We start from the raw sequence: 23861 nt of genomic DNA, 5'->3' as shown, positions 1-23861 counted from the left end.
ATAAATACACTTGTACATTTATTATTATTTCTTTGTCTTTTTAGGGCCGCATCCATGGCACATAGAGGTCAAATTGGAGCTAGAGCTGCCAGCCTACAACACAGCCACAGTAATGCTAGATCCAAGCCACGTCTTCAACCTAGACCACAGCTCATGGCAACGCCAGATCCTTTAACCCACTGAGTGAGGCCGGGGATCAAACCTGTGTCCTCATGGATGCTAGTCAGATTCATTTCCGCTGAGCCATGATGGGAACTCCTGTACACTTATTTAATGTTCAAATATTTAGTCCACACTCAAATAGAATGCAGACAGATATAAAACTGATAATTAAAGAAAGAGAACAGTTGGGGTAAAAGGGAATTTTACCAAATGAAGGTTCAATGTAAAGTCTAGAGTGTCTGTTGCTGAACATGAGTGTGAAACAACTTTCCACGAGGAAATGGATCAGAAACAAAACGATGAGTCCTTCACAGAAAAGACTCACAGCTATTCTCCCTATTCTTGGTGGAAGGATGGGAAGGGGAGTTTGTTATAAACATGATAGAGGGGAATTCCAGTATGCCCAGTCGTGGGATGAAATTTCACCCACCCATCAAGTCTTTCCTACAGCTTCTCTCTTAGTGCTTGTGCAGAGTCAGCCGAGGTTTGGGGGCAAGGCGGGAAAGCTGAGAGATGCCTCTGACACTCTCAGGGCCTCTGCCAGATATGAAGCAGTAACCTTCTGAAGATAGGGCGGGGGGCAGGCAGTGTGGCAGCAAGGCTGAGAGAAGCCCATCAGCATTTAGGATGCTGAGCGACAGGGAGTGGGCTAAGAGGGCAGAGGGAAAACTCTTCCTCTGAGATATGCTTGGTTTCTACTGAAAGTTATAAGGCACTCTCCATACTAAGACTGGGGGCAGAGAAGTAGGAGAGAGAGATGCTGATCTTCCCCAAGGCAAGAAAATCCAGGCACTGATGAGAGAGGAAAGGAAGTCTTCAGGTATTAAAAAAAAAAAAAAAAAAAAAAAAAAAAAGCTGGCAGCCAGACTACAGTGATGATCCTCCCAGGGTTTGGAAGGCTGGTGATTCAGTTTTAATGTATGAAGAGATCACTGAACTCTTGTTCGGTGCTAAGATCCCAGGCATGGCTACCGAGAAAATAGCTATGATAAAATGCTGAAGACTGGAGTTCCCTTCGTGGATCAGCGGTTAACGAACCTGACTAGGATCCATGAGGATGTGGGTTCAATCCCTGGCCTTGCTCAGTGGGTTAAGGATCTGGTGTTGCTGTGAGCAGGTCACAGACATGGCTCGGATCCCGCGCTGCTGTGGCTGCAGCGTAGGCCGGCAGCTACAGCTCCAATTCGACCCCTAGCCCGGGAAACTCCATATGTCCCGAGTGCAGCCCTAAAGTAGCAACAACAACAACAAAAAGCTGAGGATCTAATGGAAAAATGGGCCATTCAAATGCAAAGATGGGGAAATACAGGCAAGATATGTGAATTTGATAAAAAGAGCATAATGGAAATGCTAGAAATTTTAAAATATGATATCAGTAATAAAGAAATTATTAGATGTATTCAAGAGTAAGACTGAGGAAATGAACAGAGAGTTTGAAAATAGATTAATAGCATGTATACAAACTGAAATATAAAGAAAAAAATAGAGTGAAAAAAATGCACAGGTCATCTGAGATCTGTGGGACAATATTAAATGGTTTCACATACATGGTTTTGGAATCCTAGAGGAGGAAAAAAGAATGGTGCAGAAGTGTTTGAAGAACTAAAGGTAGTCCAAGAACATCCAAAAATTAATGAAACACATAATCCCGGAAATCCAAGAAGCTCAACTGACCCTCAAACAGCACAAATACAAAGGAAATTATAGTTGGGTACACAATGAAAGTACTGTAAACTAAAGATAAAGAGAAAATGCTAATGCAGCAACAGTAAAAAGACACACTACACATACATACAAATGTGAACATAACATGCAAAATGAATCACCTCTTACCAAGAATGATGAAAACCACAAGATAAAGGAATGATGTCTTTATAAATTGCTTTAAAAATGAACCCCCCCCAAAACAAAAACAAAAACAAAAACCACCTGTCATCTTATTTCTGTATTTGGCAAAAAAGTCCTTCAAAAATGAAGACAAAAAAATAAAGACACTTTAACACAGACAAATAATGAGAGAACTTGCAATACAAGAAATTTTAAAGACATTCTTCAGGCTGAAGGAAAATGAAACCAGGAAGAATGCTGGATGTGCAGACAGAAATAAAGCACACACATAAAAAAGGCTTATTTTTCTCTCAGTTTATATCCATATATCTTTATGACAATCGCCTTTTTTCTTTTTTCTTCTTTTTTTTTTCTTTTTTTTTGCTATTTTAGGGCTGTACCCTTGGCATATGGAAGTTCCTAGGCTAGGGGTCTAATCGAAGCTATAGCCACTGGCCTACACCACAGCCACAGCAACACAGGATCCTTAACCTACTGAGCAAGGCCAGGGATCGAACCCAAGTCCTCATGGATCCTAGTCAGGTTCGTTAGCCCAAGAGCCACGAAGGGAACTCCATACAGTTGACTCTTTAATGCAAAAATATTAACAAGGTATTTTGGGATTAACAGCATATTCAGAAATAAAGTTCACTGATGAAGACAGATGCAAAAATCCTCAACAAAATGCTAGCAAACCGAATCCAACAATACATTAAAAGGATTGTACAGCATGATCAAGTGGGATTTATCCCAGGGATGCAAGGATTCTTCAATATCCGCAAATCCATCAGTGTGATACACCACATTAACAAACTGAAGAATAAAGACCGTACGATCCTCTCAATAGATGCAGAAAAAGCCTTTGACAAAATCCAACACCGATTTAAGAAATAAAGTATGAGAACAGAGTACAAAAAGGGTGACGTGGGGTATAAATGGACTTGTATAAAGTTCTCACACTGCTATAAAGTATATTTTATTTAAATCTAGATTCTGATAAATTAAAATTGATTATTCTAAAGCCAAGTGCACCTACTAAAAAATAATTTTGAATAAAAAAATTCAATATAGGAGTTCCCGTTGTGGCTCAGTGGTTAACGAATCCAACTAGGAACCATGAGGTTTTGGGTTCGATACCTGGCGTTGCTCAGTGGGTTAAGGATCCAGTGTTGCCATGAGCTGTCATGTAGGTCGCAGACACAGCTTGGATCCCGCATTCCTCTGGCTCTGGCGTAGGCTGGTGGCTACAGCTCCAATTAGACCCCTAGCCTGGGAACCGCCATATGCTGCACATGTGGCCCTAGCAAAGGCAAAAAGACAAAAAAAAAAAAAAAAAATTCAATACAGGAGAAACATAGAAATACTGAAAAATACATGATTCTACCTAGCAGACGACAAGAAACAAAGGAAAAAATACTAAAAGGGATTAATAGAAAACAAATGCCAAGATGGTAGACTTAACCCCAACCTCAGCAATAGTTACTTTTACATGAACTAAATATTAAAATTTGAAGGCAGATATTGTCACACTGGAGGAAAAGCAGGAGGACCCTATAAGAAGTTTAAAAGACATATAAAGTCACAGGCAAGTTGAGAGTAAAATAATAGAAAAATGTACACTATATAAGCATGAAACATAAGAAAGCTAGTGCAGCTATATTGTTATATATAAATAAAACCAAATGAAATATCACCTCAAAACTGCTAAAAGAGTTTAAATAATAAAGACTGGACCCACTAAAGGTTGGTGAGATGTGGAACCAAATGAAAAATGAAGTTATAATTTGTGATGTCTTAATTACTATACCTTTATAATAAAATTTTTTTTTTTTTTGTCTTTTCGCCTTTTCTAGGGCTGCTCCCACGGCATATGGAGGTTCCCAGGATAGGGGTCTAATCGGAGCCATAGCCACTGGCCTACGCCAGAGCCACAGCAACGTGGGATCCGAGCCGCGTCTGCAACCTACACCACAGCTCAATGCCGGATCCTTTAACCCACTGAGCATGGCCAGGGATCGAACCTGAATCCTCATGGATACTAGTCAGGTTCTTAACCCTCTGAGCCACAAGGGGAACTCCTTTAGGTACTATCTTAAAGTATTTTTTAAGTTTTTTTTTTTTTTTCGGTCCATGCCTGTGGCATGCAGAAGTTCCCAGGACAGGGACTGAACCCACACCACAGCAGCAACCCAAGCCATAGCAGTGACAACGCTGGATCCTTAATTGCTAGGCCACAGGGGAAATTCCGAGATATGCTTTTGTGTTCTATCCTGAATTTCTATATGACATTTAGAATCAGCTTCTCCATTTCTATAAGAAGCCCACTAAGATTTTCAGTTGTGCTGCATTTCTCAAGAATTGACATCTTAACAGTATTGTGTCTTTTCAGCTATAAACATTACTTCACTCAGTAATGTTTTTCTTTTTTTTTCTTTCTTGCTTTTTAGGGCCTCATCCACAACATATGGAGATTCCCAGGCTAGGGGTCGAATAGGAGCAACAGCTGCCGGCCTACACCACAGCCACAGCAACACAGGATCTGAGCCATGTCTGCAACCTGCACCACAGCTCATGGCAACGCCAGATCCTTAACCCACTGAGCAAGGCCAGGGATCGAACCTGAAACCTCATGGTTCCCAGTCAGATTCATTTCCGCTGTGCCACGATGGGAACTCCTACTCAGTAATGTTTTGTATCTTTTTTTTTTTTTTAAACGAGAGTTGTAAGGTTTATTTCAGGCTCTCTCTTGAGGTTTTTTTGTATTTTTTTTTTCCTTTTTTTGCCACACAGACAGTATGTGGGAATTCCTGGGCCAGGGATTGAACCTACACCACACAGCAGCAACCAGGACCACAGCCATGAGAACGCAGGAGCCTCAACCCGCTAGGCCATCAGAAAACTCCGTTTTGTACTTTTTAAGTGTATATATCTGCATATCTTTTGTCAGATTTATCCTTAAGTATTTAATATTTTTAGATCTATTGTAAACAGTATTTTTAAATTCAACTTATGATTGTTTATTTTGAATGTTTATATATTTCATATATAAAATTAAATTGTTATATTTCATAGAAATATAATAATTTTATATGTTGATCTTTTATACTGCAGTTCTGGTAAAATACTTTCTAGCCCTGATACCTTTTTTTTTTTTTTTTTTTTTTGTCTTTTGTCTTTCTAGGGCAGTACCCATGGCATATGGAGGTTCCCAGGCTAGGAGTCTAATTGGAGCTGTAGCTGTGAGCCTACACCACAGCCATGCCAGATTCAAGCTGCGTCTATGATCTACACCACAGCTCATGGCAATGCTGGATCCTTAACCCACTGAGCAAGGCCGGGGATCAAACTCGCAACCTCATGGGTCCTACTCAGATTCGTTTCTGCTGCACCACGGTGGGAACTCCGCGATACGTTTTTTAAAAATAGATTTCATAAGCTTTTCTACATCTAATAATGTTTAAATAAAGAAAGTTTCCTTTTCAACACAGATTCCTTTTGTTTCTCAACTCACTGTACCTGAGAGAACTGTCAATACAGTGTTGAATAGAAGAGGTATAGACAGTATAGACAGACATTTCACTTTGTTTCTGATTTTAAGCAAGAAAGAGAAGAAACAAAGGAGCAAAGAACAGTGTTAACAGAGAATAAATACTGAATGGTAGGCTTAACCAACAACAGCAATAATTAGTTTAAATCTGAGCAGACTAAATAGTCTTTTACCATCATACAATGTTTGCTAAAGGTTTTTCATAAATGTTCTGTGTCAAGTTGAGAAAGTTCTCTTTTATTCTTCACTTGCTGATTTTTAAAATCAATCGTGTATATTGGATTTTGTCAAATGCTTTTATATGCCTATTAAGATGATATGGTTTTTCTTTTATTTTCTAATAAGGTAAATTATGTTTGATTTTCTATTGTCAATCACCCTTTCATTCCTGAGATAAACCTCACTTAGCTATGATATATTTTCCCTTTTATATATTTTTGGATCTGGTTTACTAAAACATCATTTAGAAGTTCTTTATGAGAGATTAGAGTTCCCGTCATGGCGCAGTGGTTGGCGAATCCGACCAGGAACCATGAGGTTGCGGGTTCAGTCCCTGCCCTTGCTCAGTGGGTTAACGATCCGGCGTTGCCGTGAGCTGTGGTGTAGGTTGCAGACGCGGCTCGGATCCCACGTTGCTGTGGCTCTGGCGTAGGCCGGTGGCTACAGCTCTGATTCAACCCCTAGCCTGGGAACCTCCATATGCCGCGGGAGCGGCCCAAGAAATAGCAACAACAACAACAACAACAATAATGCCGAGGGAGCAGCCCAAGAAATAGCAACAACAACAATAACAACAACAACAAAAGACAAAAAAAAAAAAAAGAAGTTCTTTATGAGAGATATTGGTCTGCTGTTTTATATTCTTGTAATGTGTTTTTCTTGGTTGTGGTATCAGATAATCCTTCCCTCATAGAATAATTTAGGAAGTATTCCCTTCCCCCTTCGGTTTTCTGAAAGAGTTTAGAAATCATGTGATTTATTTTAAAAATATATCATAGAATTCACTGGTGAAACCCTCTTGGCCTAAAGTTTTCTTTTTGGGAAGGTTTTAAATAACAAATTAAATTTCTTTAATATAGGGGTATTCATGCTACCTGTTTTATTTCAAGGAAGCTTTGGTAGTTTGTGTGAATTTGTTTTAGCTTTATATTTTAAATTATTTAACTTGGACCCACACTGCAACATGTTGTCACCAGCTAAGAGCCCTCCTGACCCATGCAGGCAGTCATGTGGAAACCCAGCCCTGCCATCCAATGGGCTGCAGAAGCACCATACCCATTGAGCCTCATAGCCAACTGAACAGGAAGCCTCCTGCTCTCCAGTGGGCCCACAGCCATCACCCAAGGAGCAGCCTCACAGCCAACTTGTCCAGGGGTCAGTCCCACTGACTAACATGGCCACAGTAGTCAGCACCCCACCACAGAAGTCTGTTTTTAGCCCACATCGGGGGTACCAGTACAGCATGTAGTTCTGGAGATCAGAGGGGAGGGTGCTGCTGGGCCCCATAGAATGTCTCTTTCATTAAACCACTTCTCCAAGATCAAGAAACATAACTGACCTACATAACACATAGAAGTAAAAATAAAGAATTGGGAAAGATGAAGAGACAGAGAAGTATGTTCCAAATGAAGAAATGAAACAAAATCCCAGAAAAAGGATGAATCAAAGTGGAGATAAGCCATCTATCTGATAAAGAGTTCAAGGTAATGGACATAAAATGCTCAACATACTTGGGAGAAGAATGGAAGAAAATACTAAGAATTTCAACAGAGCTAGAAAATATAAAAAAGAACCAACCAGAGCTGAAGAATACAATAGCTGAAATAAAAATACCCTAGAAGGAAGCACAGTACATTAGATGCTATAGAGGAATGGATCAGTGATCAGAAAGACAGAGTAGTTAAAATCACGTGAATTGAATTGAAGGAAAAACAAAGAATTAAAAAAATAAACATAGTTTAAGAAAGCTCTTAGACAACATCGAGGCTTACCAACACTTGCATTATAGGGGCTCCCAAAGGAGAAGAAAGGGCAGACAATTTATTTGAAGAAATAATAGCTGAAAACTTCACTAACCTGAGAAAGGAAACAAACATCCAGGTCCAACAAGCAGAGAGTCCCAAACAAGATGAACATCAAGACAAATTACAACTAAAATGACAAAAAATAAAGACTCTTAAAAGCAGCAAGAGATGGAGTTCCCTTATAGTGCAGCAGGTTAAAAATTTGGTGTTTTCCCTGCAGTGGCTTAGGCCACTGCGATGACATGGGTTTTGATTCCTGGCCTGGGAACTTCTACTTAATGCAGACACAGCCAATGAATGAATGAATGAATGAATAAATAATAATGAAGCAAGGAAAAATCAACTAGTTACACACAAGAGAACTACCATAAGATAATTACATGACTTTGCAGCAGAAACTACAGGCCCAAAGAAGTGGCACAATATATTCAAAGTGATAAAGAGAAAAAACCTACAGCTAAGAATACTCTACCTGGAAAGGCTATTATTCAGATTTGAATGAGAAATAGAGTTTTGTTTTTTTTTTTTGTCTTTTTAGCTATTTCTTGGGCCGCTCCTGCGGCATATGGAAGTTCCCAGGCTAGGGGTCGAATCGGAGCTGTAGCCACCGGCCTACGCCAGAGCCACAGCAACTCAGGATCTGAGCTGCGTCTGCAACCTACACCACAGCTCACGGCAACGCCGGATCGTTAACCCACTGAGCAAAGGCAGGGACTGAACCCACAACCTCATGGTTCCTAGTCGGATTTGTTAACCACTGCGCCATGACGGGAACTCCAGAAATAGAGTTTTACAAACAAAAGATAAAAGAGTTCAACACCACTATACTGGCTTTACAAGAAATGTTAAAGGAACTTCTCTAAATGGAAATGAAAAGGCTACGACCAGAAATGTAAAAACCATAAAAGGAAAAATCTCACTGGTAACGACAAACATACAGTAAAGATAGTAGATCAGTCACTTATAAGGTCTGCTAATTCTAAGATCTGTGTGAGTTTGGGTTCAATTTTGATTGGATGATTTTTCTTCTAATTATGACTCGTATTTTTTCTTCTTTGTATGCCTGATGTTTTTATTCTACGTCAGAAATTATGACTATTACCTTGTTGGGTGTTGAATATTATTGTAAATATTCTTTTTTTTTTTTTGTCTTTTTGCCTTTTCTAGGGCCGCTTTTGCAGCATGTGGAGGTTCCCAGGTTAGGGGTTGAATCAGAGCTGTAGCCGCTGGCCTATGCCAGAGCCACAACAACACAGGATCCTTAACCCACTGAGCAAGGCCAGAGATCAAACCCGCAACCTCATGGTTCCTAGTCAGATTTGTTAACCACTGTGCCACGATGGGAACTCCTAAATATTCTTGAGTTTCGTTCTGAGATGTATTACATTACTTTAAAACAGCTGGATATTTTGGGTCTTCTTTTTAAGATTTGTTAGATGGGGTCAGAAAGCATTTAGTCTAGTGATAATTATTCCTCAGTACTGAGGCAACAACCCTTTGGAGCACACTACCCAATCCCACATGAATTGTTACAAGTGTTTTCAATCTGGCTGGTTAGAACAGGTACTATTCCCATCCTTGTATGAGCTGTGAATTCTATTCCCTAGTCCTTTTAGTTGGTTCCTTCCCCATATTTGGATACTTTCCTCACAAATATACACTTTGTGCATAGATGAAGGGGACCCTTAGCATATCTCTGGAATTCTGTGCACAGCTCTTTCATCTTTGCTATTCTGCTTTGCAAACTCCAGCCACCTTTGTCTTTCCTGCCAATCAGTTCTACTTCCTCAACTCAGGCAATCTACTGGACTGCCTCATTTTCCTATTTCACAGTTTCCTGGTCTGGGAACTTTCTTAAGACATTAAGTTAGGGCAATTGCAGGGCTCATCTTGGTTTCCAATGTCCTTGAATATAGAAAGCATTGTCTAAAACATTTTTTGCTCTTGTTTCATGCTGCAGGGTAAGGATATAGTCCTTGTTTTTTATTCTATCTTGGTCAGAAGTGGAAGTTTCTAATATACATATTTAATGCTCTAAATTTCATTCTAGGCACCGCTTTAGCAGCATTTCAAAAATACGATATCTCATATTCTCACTTTTATTCAATTAAATGATTTTCTGAAGACACTGATGAAAGAATTGAAAACGACACAAACAAGTGGAAAGATACATCATGTTCTTGGATTGGAAGAATCAATATTGTTAAAATGATCATGCTATGCAAGGGCAATCTACAGATTTTATGCAATCCTTATCAAATTACCAATAAAATTTTTCACCGGACTAGAACAAATAATTTTAAAATTTGTATGGAAACACAAAAGACTCCGAATAGCCAATACAATCTTGAGAAAGAAGAACAGAGTTGGAGGAATCATGCTCCCTGACTTCAGACTATATCACAAAGCTACAGTCATTAAAACAGTATAGTATTGCCACAAAAACAGACACACAGATCAATGGAATAGGATAGAAAGCCAAGAAACAAACTCACACAATATGGTCAATTAATTTACTACAAAGGAGGCAAGAATATACAAGGAGAAAAGATAATCTCATCAATAAGTGGTGCTATGAAAACTGGGCAGCTACCTGTGAAAAAAATGAAATTGGAACATTCTCTAACACCATATACCAAAATAAACTCAAAATGGATTAAAGATCTAAATGTAAGAGCAGATACTATAAAACTCTTAGAGGAAAACATAGATACAACACTCTTTGACCCTAATCACAGCAATATTTTTTTGGATCTGTCTCCTAAGATAGATAATGGAAATAAAAGTAAAAATAAATGAATGGGGCCTAATTAAACTTAAAAGCTCTTGTGGCGCAAAGGAAGCCACAAACAAAAGACTTATCACAAAGCAGAAATCTGTGTGATGACTGTATAGATCAAGAAACAGTATCATCAGAACTCTCAGATGTCACCTATGCCCTCTCCCAATCACTGCATCTTTCCTTTCCAGGATAACCATTACCCTCAATTTGTGGTAATGACTTCCTTGCTTTATGTTTTACTAATTGCCCTGCCATTTGATTATATTTTCCCTTATGTTTTCCATTTTCTTTTCCATTTATTTAAGTTAAATTTATTTAAATTAAAAAGATAGGAGTTCCTGTGGTGGCTCAGTGGAACTGAATCTGACTAGTATCTATGAGGATGTAGGTTCGATCCCTCGCCTTGCTCAGTGGGTTAAGGATCTGGCGTTGCCATGAGCTGTGGTGTAGGTCACAGACATGGCTTGGATCCTGCGCTGCTGTGGCTGTGGTGTAGGCTGGCAGCTACAACTCCGATTTGACCCCTTGCCTGGGAACCTCTATATGCCATGGGTGCGGCCCTAAAAAGACAAAAAAAAATTTTTTTTAAGATATTTTAGATTTACTGTTATTCTCTGTTGTTAGAGGTACAATGCCTTTGAGCAGTTAGGTCAGAAAGCTATTTACAAGCATAAATAACTCTACGAAGAGCTGCATATATCATGATATATCATTCATTGAATTAAACAGTACAGTAAATATATTTAAATATGTAGGTATAATATATATATGTAATTTTTTACTAACCTTCAATAAATATTTGACCCAACACCATTTTCTTGATGTAATCCCAATAATTCCACCATTAGGAAGATTTACATCTTCTCCCAGTCTTGTAAATGCGCTAAATTTTTTTATGTAAAGAATATCGTTTATTAAAAAAAATATTCCATCTTCTGATAAGGTCACATCAGACACACTGTGTCTTTCATCATCAGTCAGAATGTTTGGAGGCACTCTGATTCTGGTCCAAGTATGGAATGAATTATTTGTCTGAAAGGTCTCCATATCAGCCACCACAACAACTGACGAAGGAACACAAGCAGCCCAGTCTGCTATTAGCTGACTACCCTGCGGCGAAGAGATTGGTAGAAAACCAGGAATCTCGGGCATTGTCAACAAAGGAGTAGTCAGCAGGAAAAGAATGTCTGCAATAAAGCAGTCTTGAAAAGCCACTTGATTTCCCTCAATCTCCTTTAGCACATCTGAGTTCATTGGTATTGTGATCTGCCAGGCTCTAAGATGAGAAAAACAGGAACTATTAGACTAAATATCCTCTTCCTCTCCCCCTCCAATTCATCTTGCACAGTGCTGACATTTATCATCTTTTATAATTTTTTTTTTCTTTTTAGGGCTGCACTCACAGCATATGTAAGTTCCCAGGCTAGGGGTTGAATCAGAGCTACAGCTGCCAGCCTACACCACAGCCACAGCAATGCTGGATCTGAGCCGTGTCTGTGACCTACACCACAGCTCATGACAATACCAGATCCCCGACCCATTGAGCAAGGCCAAGGCCCCTGTCCTCAGGCATACTAGTTTATCAAGTTGTTTATCAAGTCTTTGCTTTTATAATTTGAGTTACTTTTAGTGATTATAGAAATTGTTTTCTATACTGAGGCAATAAAGACATTATCCTAGCTCTGTGTGTTTTTCAGTCTAGCCTTTCCAGTGTATGTCTTCTGAGTTAATTTTATTATTATCATCAATCTGAAATTATTTTAATGTATGATATGAAGTAAAGAACAATTTCATTTTAAAGTTTTATTCTGGAGTTCCCATTGTGGCTCAGTGGAAACGAATCCAACTAGGAATGAGGTTGTGGGTTCGATCCCTTGCCTCGCTCAGTGGGTTAAGGATGCGGCATTGCCGTGAGCTGTCGTGTAGGTTGCAGACACAGCTCAGATCTGGCATTGCTGTGGCTGTGGTGTAGGCCGGTGGCTACAATTCTGATTAGATCCTAGCCTGGGAACCTCCATTTGCTGCAGGTACAGACCTGGAAAAGAAAAAAAAAAAAGTTTTAGTCTATCTCTATTGAGATGATCATCTAGTTTTCTCCTTTAATCTAATATAGTAAATTATATTAAAATATTTAAAATATTATACTAACCTTGCACTTCTGGTATAAACCAACTTTATTACATATCTTATCGCTTTTCATATTTTGCTATTCAGGATTTTGCATCTAGGTTCATGAATGAGATTCACTTATAATTTTTCTTTCTCATATAGAGATCTTGCCTGAATTGGGATAATCTAATTTGCTAACTTCACTTTGCTATTTAGGATTGGAATTATCTGTGCTAGTGCTCTCTTCCCCTCCCTAAAGATTGTTAAATACTGATTAAGTTTCTTTATAGTGAAAATATTGCTCAACTTCTATATTTCCTTTTGAGTCACCTTTTTTTGTTGTTGCTGTTGTTGCATTTTAGGGCTGCACCCAAGGCATACGGAGGTTCCCAGGCTAGGGATCGAATCAGAGCTACAGTTGCCAGTCTACACCACAGCCACAGCAACGTAGGATCCGAGCTGCGTCTGCGACCTATACCACAGCTCACAACAATGCTGGATCCTTAACCCACTGAGTGAGGCCAGGGATGGAACCCGAAACCTCATGGTTCCTGGTCGTATTTGTTTCCCCTGTGCCATGATGAGAACTCCTTGAGTCAGCTTTGAAAAATTGATTTTTTAACAGTTTTCTATTTACGTTTTCAAATGTATTGGTCTATAACTGTTTGTTTATCTGCTACATCTCTCATCTATGTTTCTTTTTAAAAACTATATTAGTCTTTCTACATTTTTTTCACATTACTGGTTCATGCAAACACTTTCATCCCAACTCAATACCACCTCTAAGATGCGATCTAAATGTATTTCTCCTACATGTTGCCCCTTTGTCTGAAATGCTCTTCCAACCAATCAGCTAATTTTTATTTCTTTTCAATAATGGCAATGTTACCTCTTTAGGAAAGTCTTCCCTGAGCCTTAGTTAGTGCACTCTCTAAGAAAGTCTTAGTTGGTGCACCCTTGATGTATCCCACCTCACCCTGGGCTCACTATCAGAACATCTCTTTGTTTACTTGGCTCCCCCACTAAACTATAACGTCACTGACTGTAGGAATTGTATCTTTTAGTTATAAGCACCTTGTCCTGTGCCTAGATGCTCAGTAGATTAAGAAAGACTATCTAAACCCCATGATCACCTACTAACAATAACAGATTTTACTTCTCAGGTGGAATATGTGGGGTGTGGGCGTGTGTGCGTGCGTGTGCGTGCGTGCGTGTGTGTCCTCTGATGGTGGTAATGATCATGCCATTTGTCATAACCCTGGCTCCCTTTAAAGCACCAGCAGGACACATTTTGTGGTTTGCCAGGATACGCCACCATCCTGAATGAGGCTCTTGCACTGAAGTTTACCTACTAATGCAAATTGTGAAATGATAATCCAGGACTGTGACTGGTATTTTCTGAGTTGGTAATGAGTTCTGATTATCACAATTTCTATGTGCTGAAAGGAGCTCCTTGGAAATTACATATAAGATATTCCATGAAATTCCACTAGGGTTTTAAAATTTCTTTTACTTTAAGTTTCCGATGATTATTTTACTTAATTTTAAAGTGAATTTTATATGTGAAAATTTAGAAGTAAATACCCATTCTTCATTTGTCTATGTGGAAAATAAACTTTTCTCTCCAGAAATGTTTGTATGGTAGGCTTCTGTCCCAAAGTAGCAAATTGCTTGCTAAGTATTATGGAATTCTGTAAAAAAAAAAAAAAAAAAAAATCCGCTTTTTACGCTTTTCATAGCCAAAACTATTCTGAAGTTACATCATAATACATTGAATGTATTATTTTAGTTGACCTTGTTGACATTTATAAATTTACCACATTTTCAAGATTCAGTTTTGTTTTTTTCCTACCATGTGGTCCCCTCCCCATTAGAACTTCATGAATTATAAATAAGTCATAATTCAGTTTCCAACATGTTGAAAATACTTCGCACAATCAGAATCTTGAATGAATGGAGATCATGGATTGTGTTTGTTTGCTTTTTTGTTTTTTGTTTTGGCCACACTAGTGACACACGTAAGTTCTTAGGCCAGGGATTGAACCCAAGCCACATCAGTTAACAACACCAGATCCTTTAACTGCTAGGCCCCCAGGCAACTCCCAATACCCTTAGTTTTAATGTCACTGAAATTCATAATGGAGTTTCTAAAAGTCATCTGTTAGCTATGTGAGCTTGAATTCAAAACAACACACCCTTTCAAGGCATGTTTCAAATGACATCTGGAGGCTTTAAGAAAAATTCTATTAGTACAAAGATAGATCTGATATGTTCCTTCTTTTCCTCATGAAATTTAAGGATATGTTAAACTGACTGGAATTATCCCATATATTTTTAGAATAGCAGCAATAGTTTCATTATGGGGAATCCCTAGAATTAAAAAAAATCAGATAATGGGGGCCAGTCAAGAATCTTGCAATAATGCCCCTGTTTAATTTCCTAGAAATACCTCATCACCCACAAAGGAACTTCTGCGAATACTGTAATGCGTATCAGTAAGGGTGTAACCGTCGAGACCATGAGATTGCTTAATAAATAGGATTTAACCAATATTTTGAGAGTAGGAATTAGAGTCAGGAAGGCCTTCCTGAAGAATACACATTTAATGATTTTGATAGAGAAAAATAGAGTTTCCTGTTAAATACCTGATAAATCACAGATTATTTTTCCTTTCTAAAAAATCTTAACTCATGATTCAGAACTTTAAATACAAGTATCTCTCATATAGCTGCAGAGGAAAGAGTACATGGAGCATTCTTTTTTATTTTTTCCTTTTTCTTTCCCTTCTCCTTGCGTTTTAGGGCCGCACTCGTGGTACATGGAGGTTCCCAGGCTAGGGGTTGAATAGGCGCTACAGCTGCCAGCCTACACCACAGCTCATGGCAATGCTGGATCCTCAACCCACTGAACAAGACCAGGGATCGAACCCCAAAACCTCATGGATCCTAGTCAGGTTCGTTAACCACTGAGCCACGAAGGGAACTCCCAAATGGAGCATTCTTAATGTAGCATAGAATATGATGGAAATAAAATACAAGCAACATATATAAGATGATAGAAAAAAGGACAGGCTAAGAAAACATTAAGACAATTATGTAGGAGTTCCCGTTGAGGCTCAGCAGAAATGAATCTGACTAGGAACCATGAGGTTGAGGGTTCGATTCCTGGCCTTGCTCAGTGGGTTAAGGATCCAGTGTTGCAGTGAGCTGCGGTGTAGGTTGAAGATGCGGCTTGGATCTGGCATTGATGTGGCTGTGGTGTAGGCCGGCAGCTACAGCTCCAATTAGACCCCTAGCCTGGGAACCTCCATGTGCCTCGGGAAGTAGCCCTAGAAAAGACAAAAAAAAAAAAAAGACAATTATGTAAACAAGCTTAAGAACATGTTTCACTATTGGGAAGGTAATTCATGGTCAATAAAGATAATTTTATAAATATAGAAAAAATACTACAAAGAAATCATCAAACATATAAAAACACATTTAGGATGTTTTCTTAAGATTTACCAAATATAGATTCCTGTTACATATTCATGTTATATAACATGAAGTTTATATAAACATCACTTTTTTTTTTTTTTTGTCTATTTAGGGCCACACCCACAGCATATGGAGTTTCCCAGGCTAGGGGTTGAATTGGAGCTACAGCTGCTGGCCTACACTACAGCCACAGCAACACCAGATCCGAGCTGTCTTCGACCTACACCACAGTTCAGCCGGATCCTTAACTCATTGAATGAGGCCAGAGATCCAATCCACATCCTCACGAATACTAGTTGAATTTGTTAACCACTGAGTCATGAAAGGAACTCCTATTTACAGCTCTTAAAAAAGAAATTTAGCATATTATTTCATCTATGATAGTAATTAATGTTTCCACCTACTAGGGAAGGTTCATTTGCATTCCGTAGCAACTCATTAGGGTCTGCGTTTTCTGGATCATATATCCATACAGTGACAACCTACAAAATAAAATATGTTTGTGTATCTTTATATTTTGGACAAATTTCATTTTTAGTTGTGCTAATACATAACGATAAAAATGTTTTGTTTTATTTTGTCTTTTTACAGTCGAACCCATGGCATATGGAAGTTCCCAGGCTAGGGGTCGAATCAGAGCTGTAGCTGCTGGCCTGCAACACAGCCACAGCAACACCAGATCTGAGCCACGTCTGTGACCTACACCACGGTTCATGGATCCTTAACCCACTGAGAGAGGCCAGGGATCAAACTTACCTTCTCATGGACACTAGTCAGGTTCGCTAATGCTGAGCCACGATGGGAACTCCTTTTTTTAAAAAAATTTTTTTATTTTAAATTTTGAGTATCTCAATAAAAATAAAAAATAATATGTATTGTTTTAAACCAGAGAAACAGTTCAAAGAAGTATTTAATATCCTCTACACTACTGAGGTAACTAATGCTAAAACTTTGTACCCATAAAAAGACATAGCATCCCCCAAACTCAAACATTTTTTACAAAAATGAAATTACAATACTCATGTTATTTGTAACTTGCTTCTGTCACTTGATACAGCATAGCCATTTCAATAGATGTAATTCTTCTCATTTTTAAAAAAAATATACGGCCATATGGAAAAGGATCTATATTTTGCAGCATCATAATAGTGGTAAAGCAAAACAAAATAATACAAAACTGGAGCCATAGTAAATCTCCATTAGAGAAATCTGTAAATTACAATATAACCACAGCATAGAACATTATTTAGGCATTATAAGAGTTGACACTGGAGAATTTCAATGACTATAGACTGGAGGTTTTATTTCTGTGGAGTAGATTCCCAGGAGTAGGATTATTGATCCAATTATTATAATTTTTTGTTTTAATAGGTATTTCAAGATTACGCTCCAAAAAATGTGAATAAGGCTCTAACTTATATTCTCCACTAGAAAAGTTTGAGTTGGATTCTTCTGCCCTGAGCCCCTCTAGCAATAGTTATCCATTGTTCACGTTTTACCAATATGATGATTTGAATTTTCCTGAGATGAAGTGAATTTCAGCATCTTTCCCTTATCATGAAGTAACTTCTCTCTTTATGACATTACTATCTTTTGGGCTCAATATATCTTTTATATGATATTCATATCATCACCCCAGTTTCCTCTTGATAGTATTAACCTGTTTACACTATACCCCCACCAAATTTTTTGTTACTATTTAACTGTGCAACAATATAAAAATCAGATTTGGGGAGTTTTTGTTATGTACTAGGTGATTTTAATCTAATAATATTTGATCACTGATTTATCTTAAGTAATTTCTTAAATCTTATTTTTGTATCCTTATATTGTTTTATTTATTTTATTTATTTATTTTTTTGTCTTTTGTCTCTACAGCATATGGAGGTTCCCAGCTGTAGCTGCTGGCCTACACCACAGCAACACCAGATCCAAGCTGCATCTGCGACCTACATCACAGCTCATGGCAACACTGCATCCTTAGCCCATTGAATGAGGCCAGGGATCAAACCTGCGTCCTCATGGATTTGTTTCTGCTGAGCCATGATGAGAACTCCCCTTATATTGTTTTAATTTCACTATTTTTCTTTTTTATTTTCTCCTTTTGAATTGTTAGCATTTTAAAAGTTCTTCTTCTAGAACTCCGTTTTTTAGAAATTATGCCCTTATTTCTATTACTTTAATAGGCAGCCTTAAATTTTTACTTTCATATTTAACATAGACGAAAAGTTAGTCAGTATCCCCATCCTGAATATGTTATAATAACATTAGAAATTACACACTCAAATTCTCCTGTTTTCTATTCTTTTGTCATCTAATATTTTTAGCTCATTTTTGTTAAAAAATTAGTCATTATTACAATGTTTGAATATCAATGTTTATTTAGATTTACTAGCATGTTAGTTTGCTCATTATTTACTGGATTCAGTACTTTAGTCTTTCAATCTGAGAACATGTCTTCAGCTGTGAGAATTCTCCTTAACTATCTCTTTGAGTATTATCTCCAGTTTCGGCTCTTCCCCTTTGGAACTCCTATCATATGTATGATAAACTGGCTTCGTCTACCTTCTATGTCTCAGCTTCTCTTTGGGTATTTTACAGCTTTTCATTTTTATGTTCTGCATTTTGCATGATTCTGATTCCAGATTCCTAGTTCTGCATTTTCTCAACTGTATCTAGTTTTCTATTTAACTCGTTATTGGATTTTTATCTTCAGATACCTGTTTTTTTATCTCAAGATATTTATATAGAATGCTTTTCAATTTCTGAATGTTGTATAATTATGAATAATTCTTGTTCCTGTTTTCTTTGTTTCTCTTATCTTTTTGACCATTTAAAATATGGATTTAATAACCTTTCACAGTTCTCATACTTAGTTTTGAAAAGTATGAAATTTCTCCATCTCTATGTGTGTGTCTATTCTAGGCAGTTTATCTTTTTTTGTGGTTTATACCTTTTATCTTGAGATTATTTTCAGAGGGTTTGTTTTCCATGAGAGTCCTGACACTCTTGGTTACGAAATGGATTTTATAATCACCTCGGCCTAGGCCCTATGTGTGTCACTGCTTGCATTTTTGTGTTTACTGCTTGTTTCTAGGTTCTGCAACCTCTTGAGCTGGTAAACTTGAACATCCACCTGAAACTCTGTAAAGGCAACTCCTTGACCATTTATAGCTCCCCACCAAAGGATGTATCATTTATTTGCAAATACTCTATGCTAGTGAGTGGAGCTTTACTGGTTGTAATTTTACAGACCTTTCATAAATCCTACCTTCAAGTAGAGAGGTTAGTTTCAGATCTATCCTCTCCCATAGGTTGAAGACTTCATTTTCTATCCTCATACATATATTAAAACATCATCCTTTATCTATCAGGGCTTATATTCTGTCTAATACCTTTAGTTCAGAATTCAATCTATCTAACTCTGGATTTTAGTTCTTAAGTTACTTCTGATAACTAGAAAATTCCTTTAATTGCTTTTAAATTCTATATACACAAACATGTGTACCTATATTAATGTAAAAGTTTGCACTAGCATTATACACACACATATTTTCTCGAGGCATTGCTATATGGTTTGAGTGAGATGGAGGCTATTCTAGTCTATGGCTACACCACCCTGAACGCCCCTGATCTTGTCTGATCTCGGAAGCTAAGCAGGGTTGGACCTGGTTAGTACTTGGATGAGAGGCTATTCTGAATTATTGGGTCTCTATTAGGTATTCTATTTTTAGAAGTTTCTATTTTTTATCTTGAAATTTATTATCCACTGATAATATTCTTTCTTGCTTTTTAGCACTGTTATAGCCTTAATAAATAATCCTGAAATGTCGATTGACATTGGGATAGGAATGCATATGGCACATGGGCTCATTCAGCCATCTTGATCTAATATAGCAAGTTTCTTTCTTACTTTCTCTGTCTCTCTCTTCCTCTCTATTCCTTTTTTTCTTTTTTAAATTTTTTTATTTTCCCACTGTACAGCAAGGGGATCTATTTCTTTCTTATTACTACCTCTACTTCCCATTAAATCACTGCTTTGAGAAAATGAAAATGTTTTTAGAGCTTTAATTTCCATAACTATTACCTTATTTCAATTTTCAGCTTTTGAATACATCTCTCTATCATACCTATAATCAACCTCCAATCCAGATGTCAAAAACTTTTGGACCTCAAGACCCCTTCACAGGCTTAAAAATTATTAAGAATCCCACAGAGCTTTGGTTTTATGTGGGTTAGATCTATCAATATTTTTTACCATATAACAAATTAAAGTTGAGAACATTTGAAGATATTTATTTTAAAATCTATGATAAACCTTTTACATATTAACATTTACTAACATTTTTTTATGAAAAAATAATTATTTCCAAAGACAAAAGTAATAGTAAGAATAATGGTTATTTTACATTTTAAAATCTCTTTAGGAGTTCCCGTCGTGGCGCAGTGGTTAACAAATCCGACTAGGAACCATGAGGTTGGAGGTTCGGTCCCTGCCCTTGCTCAGTGGGTTAACGATCCGGCGTTGCCGTGAGCTGTGGTGTAGGTTGCAGACGCGGCTCGGATCCTGCGTTGCTGTGGCTCTGGCGTAGGCCGGTGGCTACAGCTCCGATTCGACCCCTAGCCTGGGAACCTCCATATGCCGCAGGAGCGGCCCAAGAAATAGCAAAAAGACAAAAAAAAAAAAAAAAAAATCTCTTTAATGTCTGGTTCAATAGAAGACAGCTGGATTATCATTACTGTTCCTACATTCAGCCTGTTGGTATGTGTCATTTTCATGGAAACATATAGGGGGAAATCTATCCTTACAGAGATATGTAGTTGGAAAAGGGTAGACTTCATGGACCTTCTAAAAAGGTCTGTAAAGACCTAGGGGACCTCAGTTCAAACACTGAGTACCACTGCTCTAAGCAAATTTTTTTTTTTTGAAATTTATAAAATTCCTCTTTTGGTAAATATGGAAGATAAGAGAGAAATAATATAGTAGTAATATATGAAGGCCATATACATTTTTTTTTAAAGTTTTACCTGGGTTAAGTTGTGAATGAAATTTCTGTTGGGAAAAAGAGAACATATATTTTAGTAAACAGCATGCTAAATATTAGTCTGGGGAATTTCCGTCGTGGCGCAGTGGTTAATGAATCTGATTAGGAACCATGAGGTTGCAGGTTTGATCCCTGGCCTTGTTCAGTGGGTTAAGGATCCGGCATTGCCGTGAGCTGTGGTTTAGGTCGCATTGCTGTGGCTGTGGCTCTGGGGTAGGCTGGCGGCTGCAGCTCCAGTTAGACCCCTAGCCTGGGAACCTCCATATGCTGAGGGAGTGGCCCTAGAAAAGGCAAAAAGATCAAAAAGACCAAAAAAATATAATATATATATATGTGTTTGTATATATATATATATATATATATATTAGTCTGAACATTCTACTTTTAACAGATAACTTTATTTTATTATTTTTGTCTTTTGAGGGCCACATCTGTGGCATATGGAGGTTGCCAGGCTAGGGGTCCAGTCAGAGCTACAGCTGCCAGCTTACACCAGAGCCACTGCAACGCCAGATCTGAGCCACGTCTGAGACCTACACCACAGCTCATGGCGACACCGGATCCTCAACCCACTGAGCTAGGCCAGGAATCAAACCCGAAACCTCATGGTTCCTAGTTGGATTCATTTCCACTGTGCCACAACAGGAACTCCTAACAGGTAACTTTAAAGTGAAGCAATTCCCATTGTGGGGCAGTGGAAACAAATCTGACCAGTAACTATAGCAAAGCAGGATCTGAGCTGTGTCTGCAACCTACACCACAGCTCATGGCAACGTGGATCCTTAACCCACTGAGTGAGGCCAGGGATTGAACCCATGTCCTCATGGATACTAGTTGGGTTTGTTAACCGCTGAGCCATGAGGGGAACTCAGGCACTGGTAATGTTCTATTTCTTGACTTATATGATGGATGCATGGGTATTAGGCATTGATGGTTCCCGTGATCGCCCCTTGGGATAAAGTAGCCCTTTGGCCAGAGGTAAGTAGATCCTCCAATTACGCTGTACCAGGAATTATTATTCCCAAATATTCCCTTTCCCTTTTCTCAACAGGTTCAAAACCAACAGGGAGAAAACTGGGGACTGGCATCTCTGAAAGCCCCAACAAGGATAGAAGCCCACCAGTTTCCTTAGTAACAGAGACTCAATCCCTGCTTCCTGGTGAGACTCTGGGAAGAGGAGCCGTAATTCACAGAAGAATGGGTTAGCATGTATTCCCTGGTGGGACTCACTGAAATCTACTTATCAGGACTTTCAATCCAAAGATTGCACATCAACTGCAGAGCCATCTGACTGTAAGGGACCGTATAAATCAGGGCAATGGTCAATGACAACCACGCTTTATTGAAGACACTTGTTTTCCCATAGGTTGTCTTTGGGTCATATGCTGATCCTCAATTGTCGGCCAATGAAATGTGAGGTGGTAGGGCTGGTCATAAATCACATGAAATTAATAATTTCACCAAAGAATAGGGGAGGGATGGTTCCCCCAAAGGAAGGGAGGTCAAGCAGATAAAAGAATTTGGTACAGGAATTCCCATCGTGGCGCAGTGGTTAACGAACCCAACTAGGAACCATGAGGTTGCGGGTTCGGTCCCTGCCCTTGCTCAGTGGGTTAACGATCCGGCGTTGCCGTGAGCTGTGGTGTAGGTTGCAGACGCGGCTCGGATCCCACGTTGCTGTGGCTCTGGCGTAGGCCGGTGGCTACAGCTCCGATTCAACCCCTAGCCTGGGAACCTCCATATGCCGCGGGAGCGGCCCTAGAAATAGCAACAACAACAACAAAAAGACAAAAGACAAAAGACAAAAAAAAAAAAAAAAAAAAAAAAGAATTTGGTACATTACTGTCCTCCAGGGAGCAGGGACCACATAAGACAGTTCCTTGCATCTACAGTGCTTAGGATACACTTTGACTATGATACCAAAAAAACCCTCTGATTCCCTGATGCTTTTTAGTTATTGAATGATTTTATAATGGATTTTTTTCTTGTACCAGTTTTTCCTTCTTATTTATATTCATTCGCCATCATGTTAAAAAGGGTTTGAAGAGCTCTCTGAGACAAAGAGAGTCCTCTTAGAACATAATGTATATTGCAAAAATGAAGGCGGTAATCTGAAAAAAACAGAACCAGCTCCCAATGCTATTGTTTAGTAGCTGCATATTTTTCCGAATTATTTAACCTATCCAAGCTTACATCTCCTCACTTGTAATAAAGCTAGTGATAGTTACACTTCACTGTAATTGTAAAAATTGACAAAGTAATTTACGTAAAGTATGACGATGTAGAAGCAGCGTATGTTCAAATGGTGGTTGCCATTGTTATTTCTACTGTTAGTTCTTTAATATTAGTTGGGCAATACATTTGAGAATATCTTGATTGGTGAATAAAAGCTTGTATGGAAACTATGTTGATAATTCATTTGTGGTTAATTAAAGCTAAATACTCCTTTTTTTGGGGGGGGGCTTTTTAGGGCCGCACCTGCGTCATATGGAGGTTCCCAGGCTAGGGGTCGAATGGGAGCTGTAGCCACCGGCTTATACCACAGCCACAGCAACTCAGGATCCGAGCCGCGTCTGTGACCTACACCACAAGCTCAAGGCAATGCCGGATCCTCAACCCACTGAACGAGGCCAGGGATCGAATTAGCGTCCTCATGGATGCTAGTTGGGTTCATTAACCGCTGAGCCATGACAGGAACACCAAAGCTAAATACTCTTAAAACACATTAATCGCCTTTCTTTTGCATTACTTACATAACATTATAATACCACAGAAAGCAAGTATGAGATACGTCCACAGATAAATAGCGTTCTTCTTCTAAATCCTAAAAGAAAATGCAAAAGAAACTATGATAAGTTTAAATAGCTTAATGTTTCTATTATATTTGTC

General features: G+C 38.5%; 1 protein-coding gene across 10 annotated transcripts in view; it reads right to left on the bottom strand.

Annotated features, from left to right (window-relative positions):
* Positions 1-23861, bottom strand: part of CATSPERE (catsper channel auxiliary subunit epsilon) — an 85987-nt gene that overhangs the window by 47283 nt on the left and 14843 nt on the right. For 6 of the 10 annotated variants that reach the window (XR_014817489.1, XR_014817490.1, XM_084979308.1 and 3 more), the window contains 5 exons: positions 23726-23796; positions 20956-20980; positions 16332-16409; positions 14036-14142; positions 11129-11618 (listed from right to left, as the gene is read on the bottom strand). Coding sequence is in view for 8 of the 10 variants with exons in the window: in XM_084979308.1 (XP_084835434.1) it covers positions 11129-11618; positions 14036-14142; positions 16332-16409; positions 20956-20980; positions 23726-23796 (771 nt within the window). In the remaining 2 variants the exon portion in view is untranslated. Of the gene's footprint in view, positions 1-7612; positions 7688-11128; positions 11619-14035; positions 14143-16331; positions 16410-20955; positions 20981-23725; positions 23797-23861 lie in introns of all 10 variants that reach the window. The other 4 variants (XM_084979310.1, XM_084979312.1, XM_084979313.1 and 1 more) reach the window with 3 other exon arrangements.

This window comes from Sus scrofa, chromosome 10 (assembly GCF_054392235.1).
Source record: "Sus scrofa isolate SSC_HxYL_T2T_F1_AM1 chromosome 10, Sscrofa_HxYL_maternal_Yorkshire_Landrace_v2.0, whole genome shotgun sequence".
NCBI classification, from domain to species: Eukaryota; Metazoa; Chordata; class Mammalia; order Artiodactyla; family Suidae; genus Sus; species Sus scrofa.
Note: the sequence above shows the minus strand (reverse complement) of the source record. Positions and strands in the feature narration are given on the sequence as shown.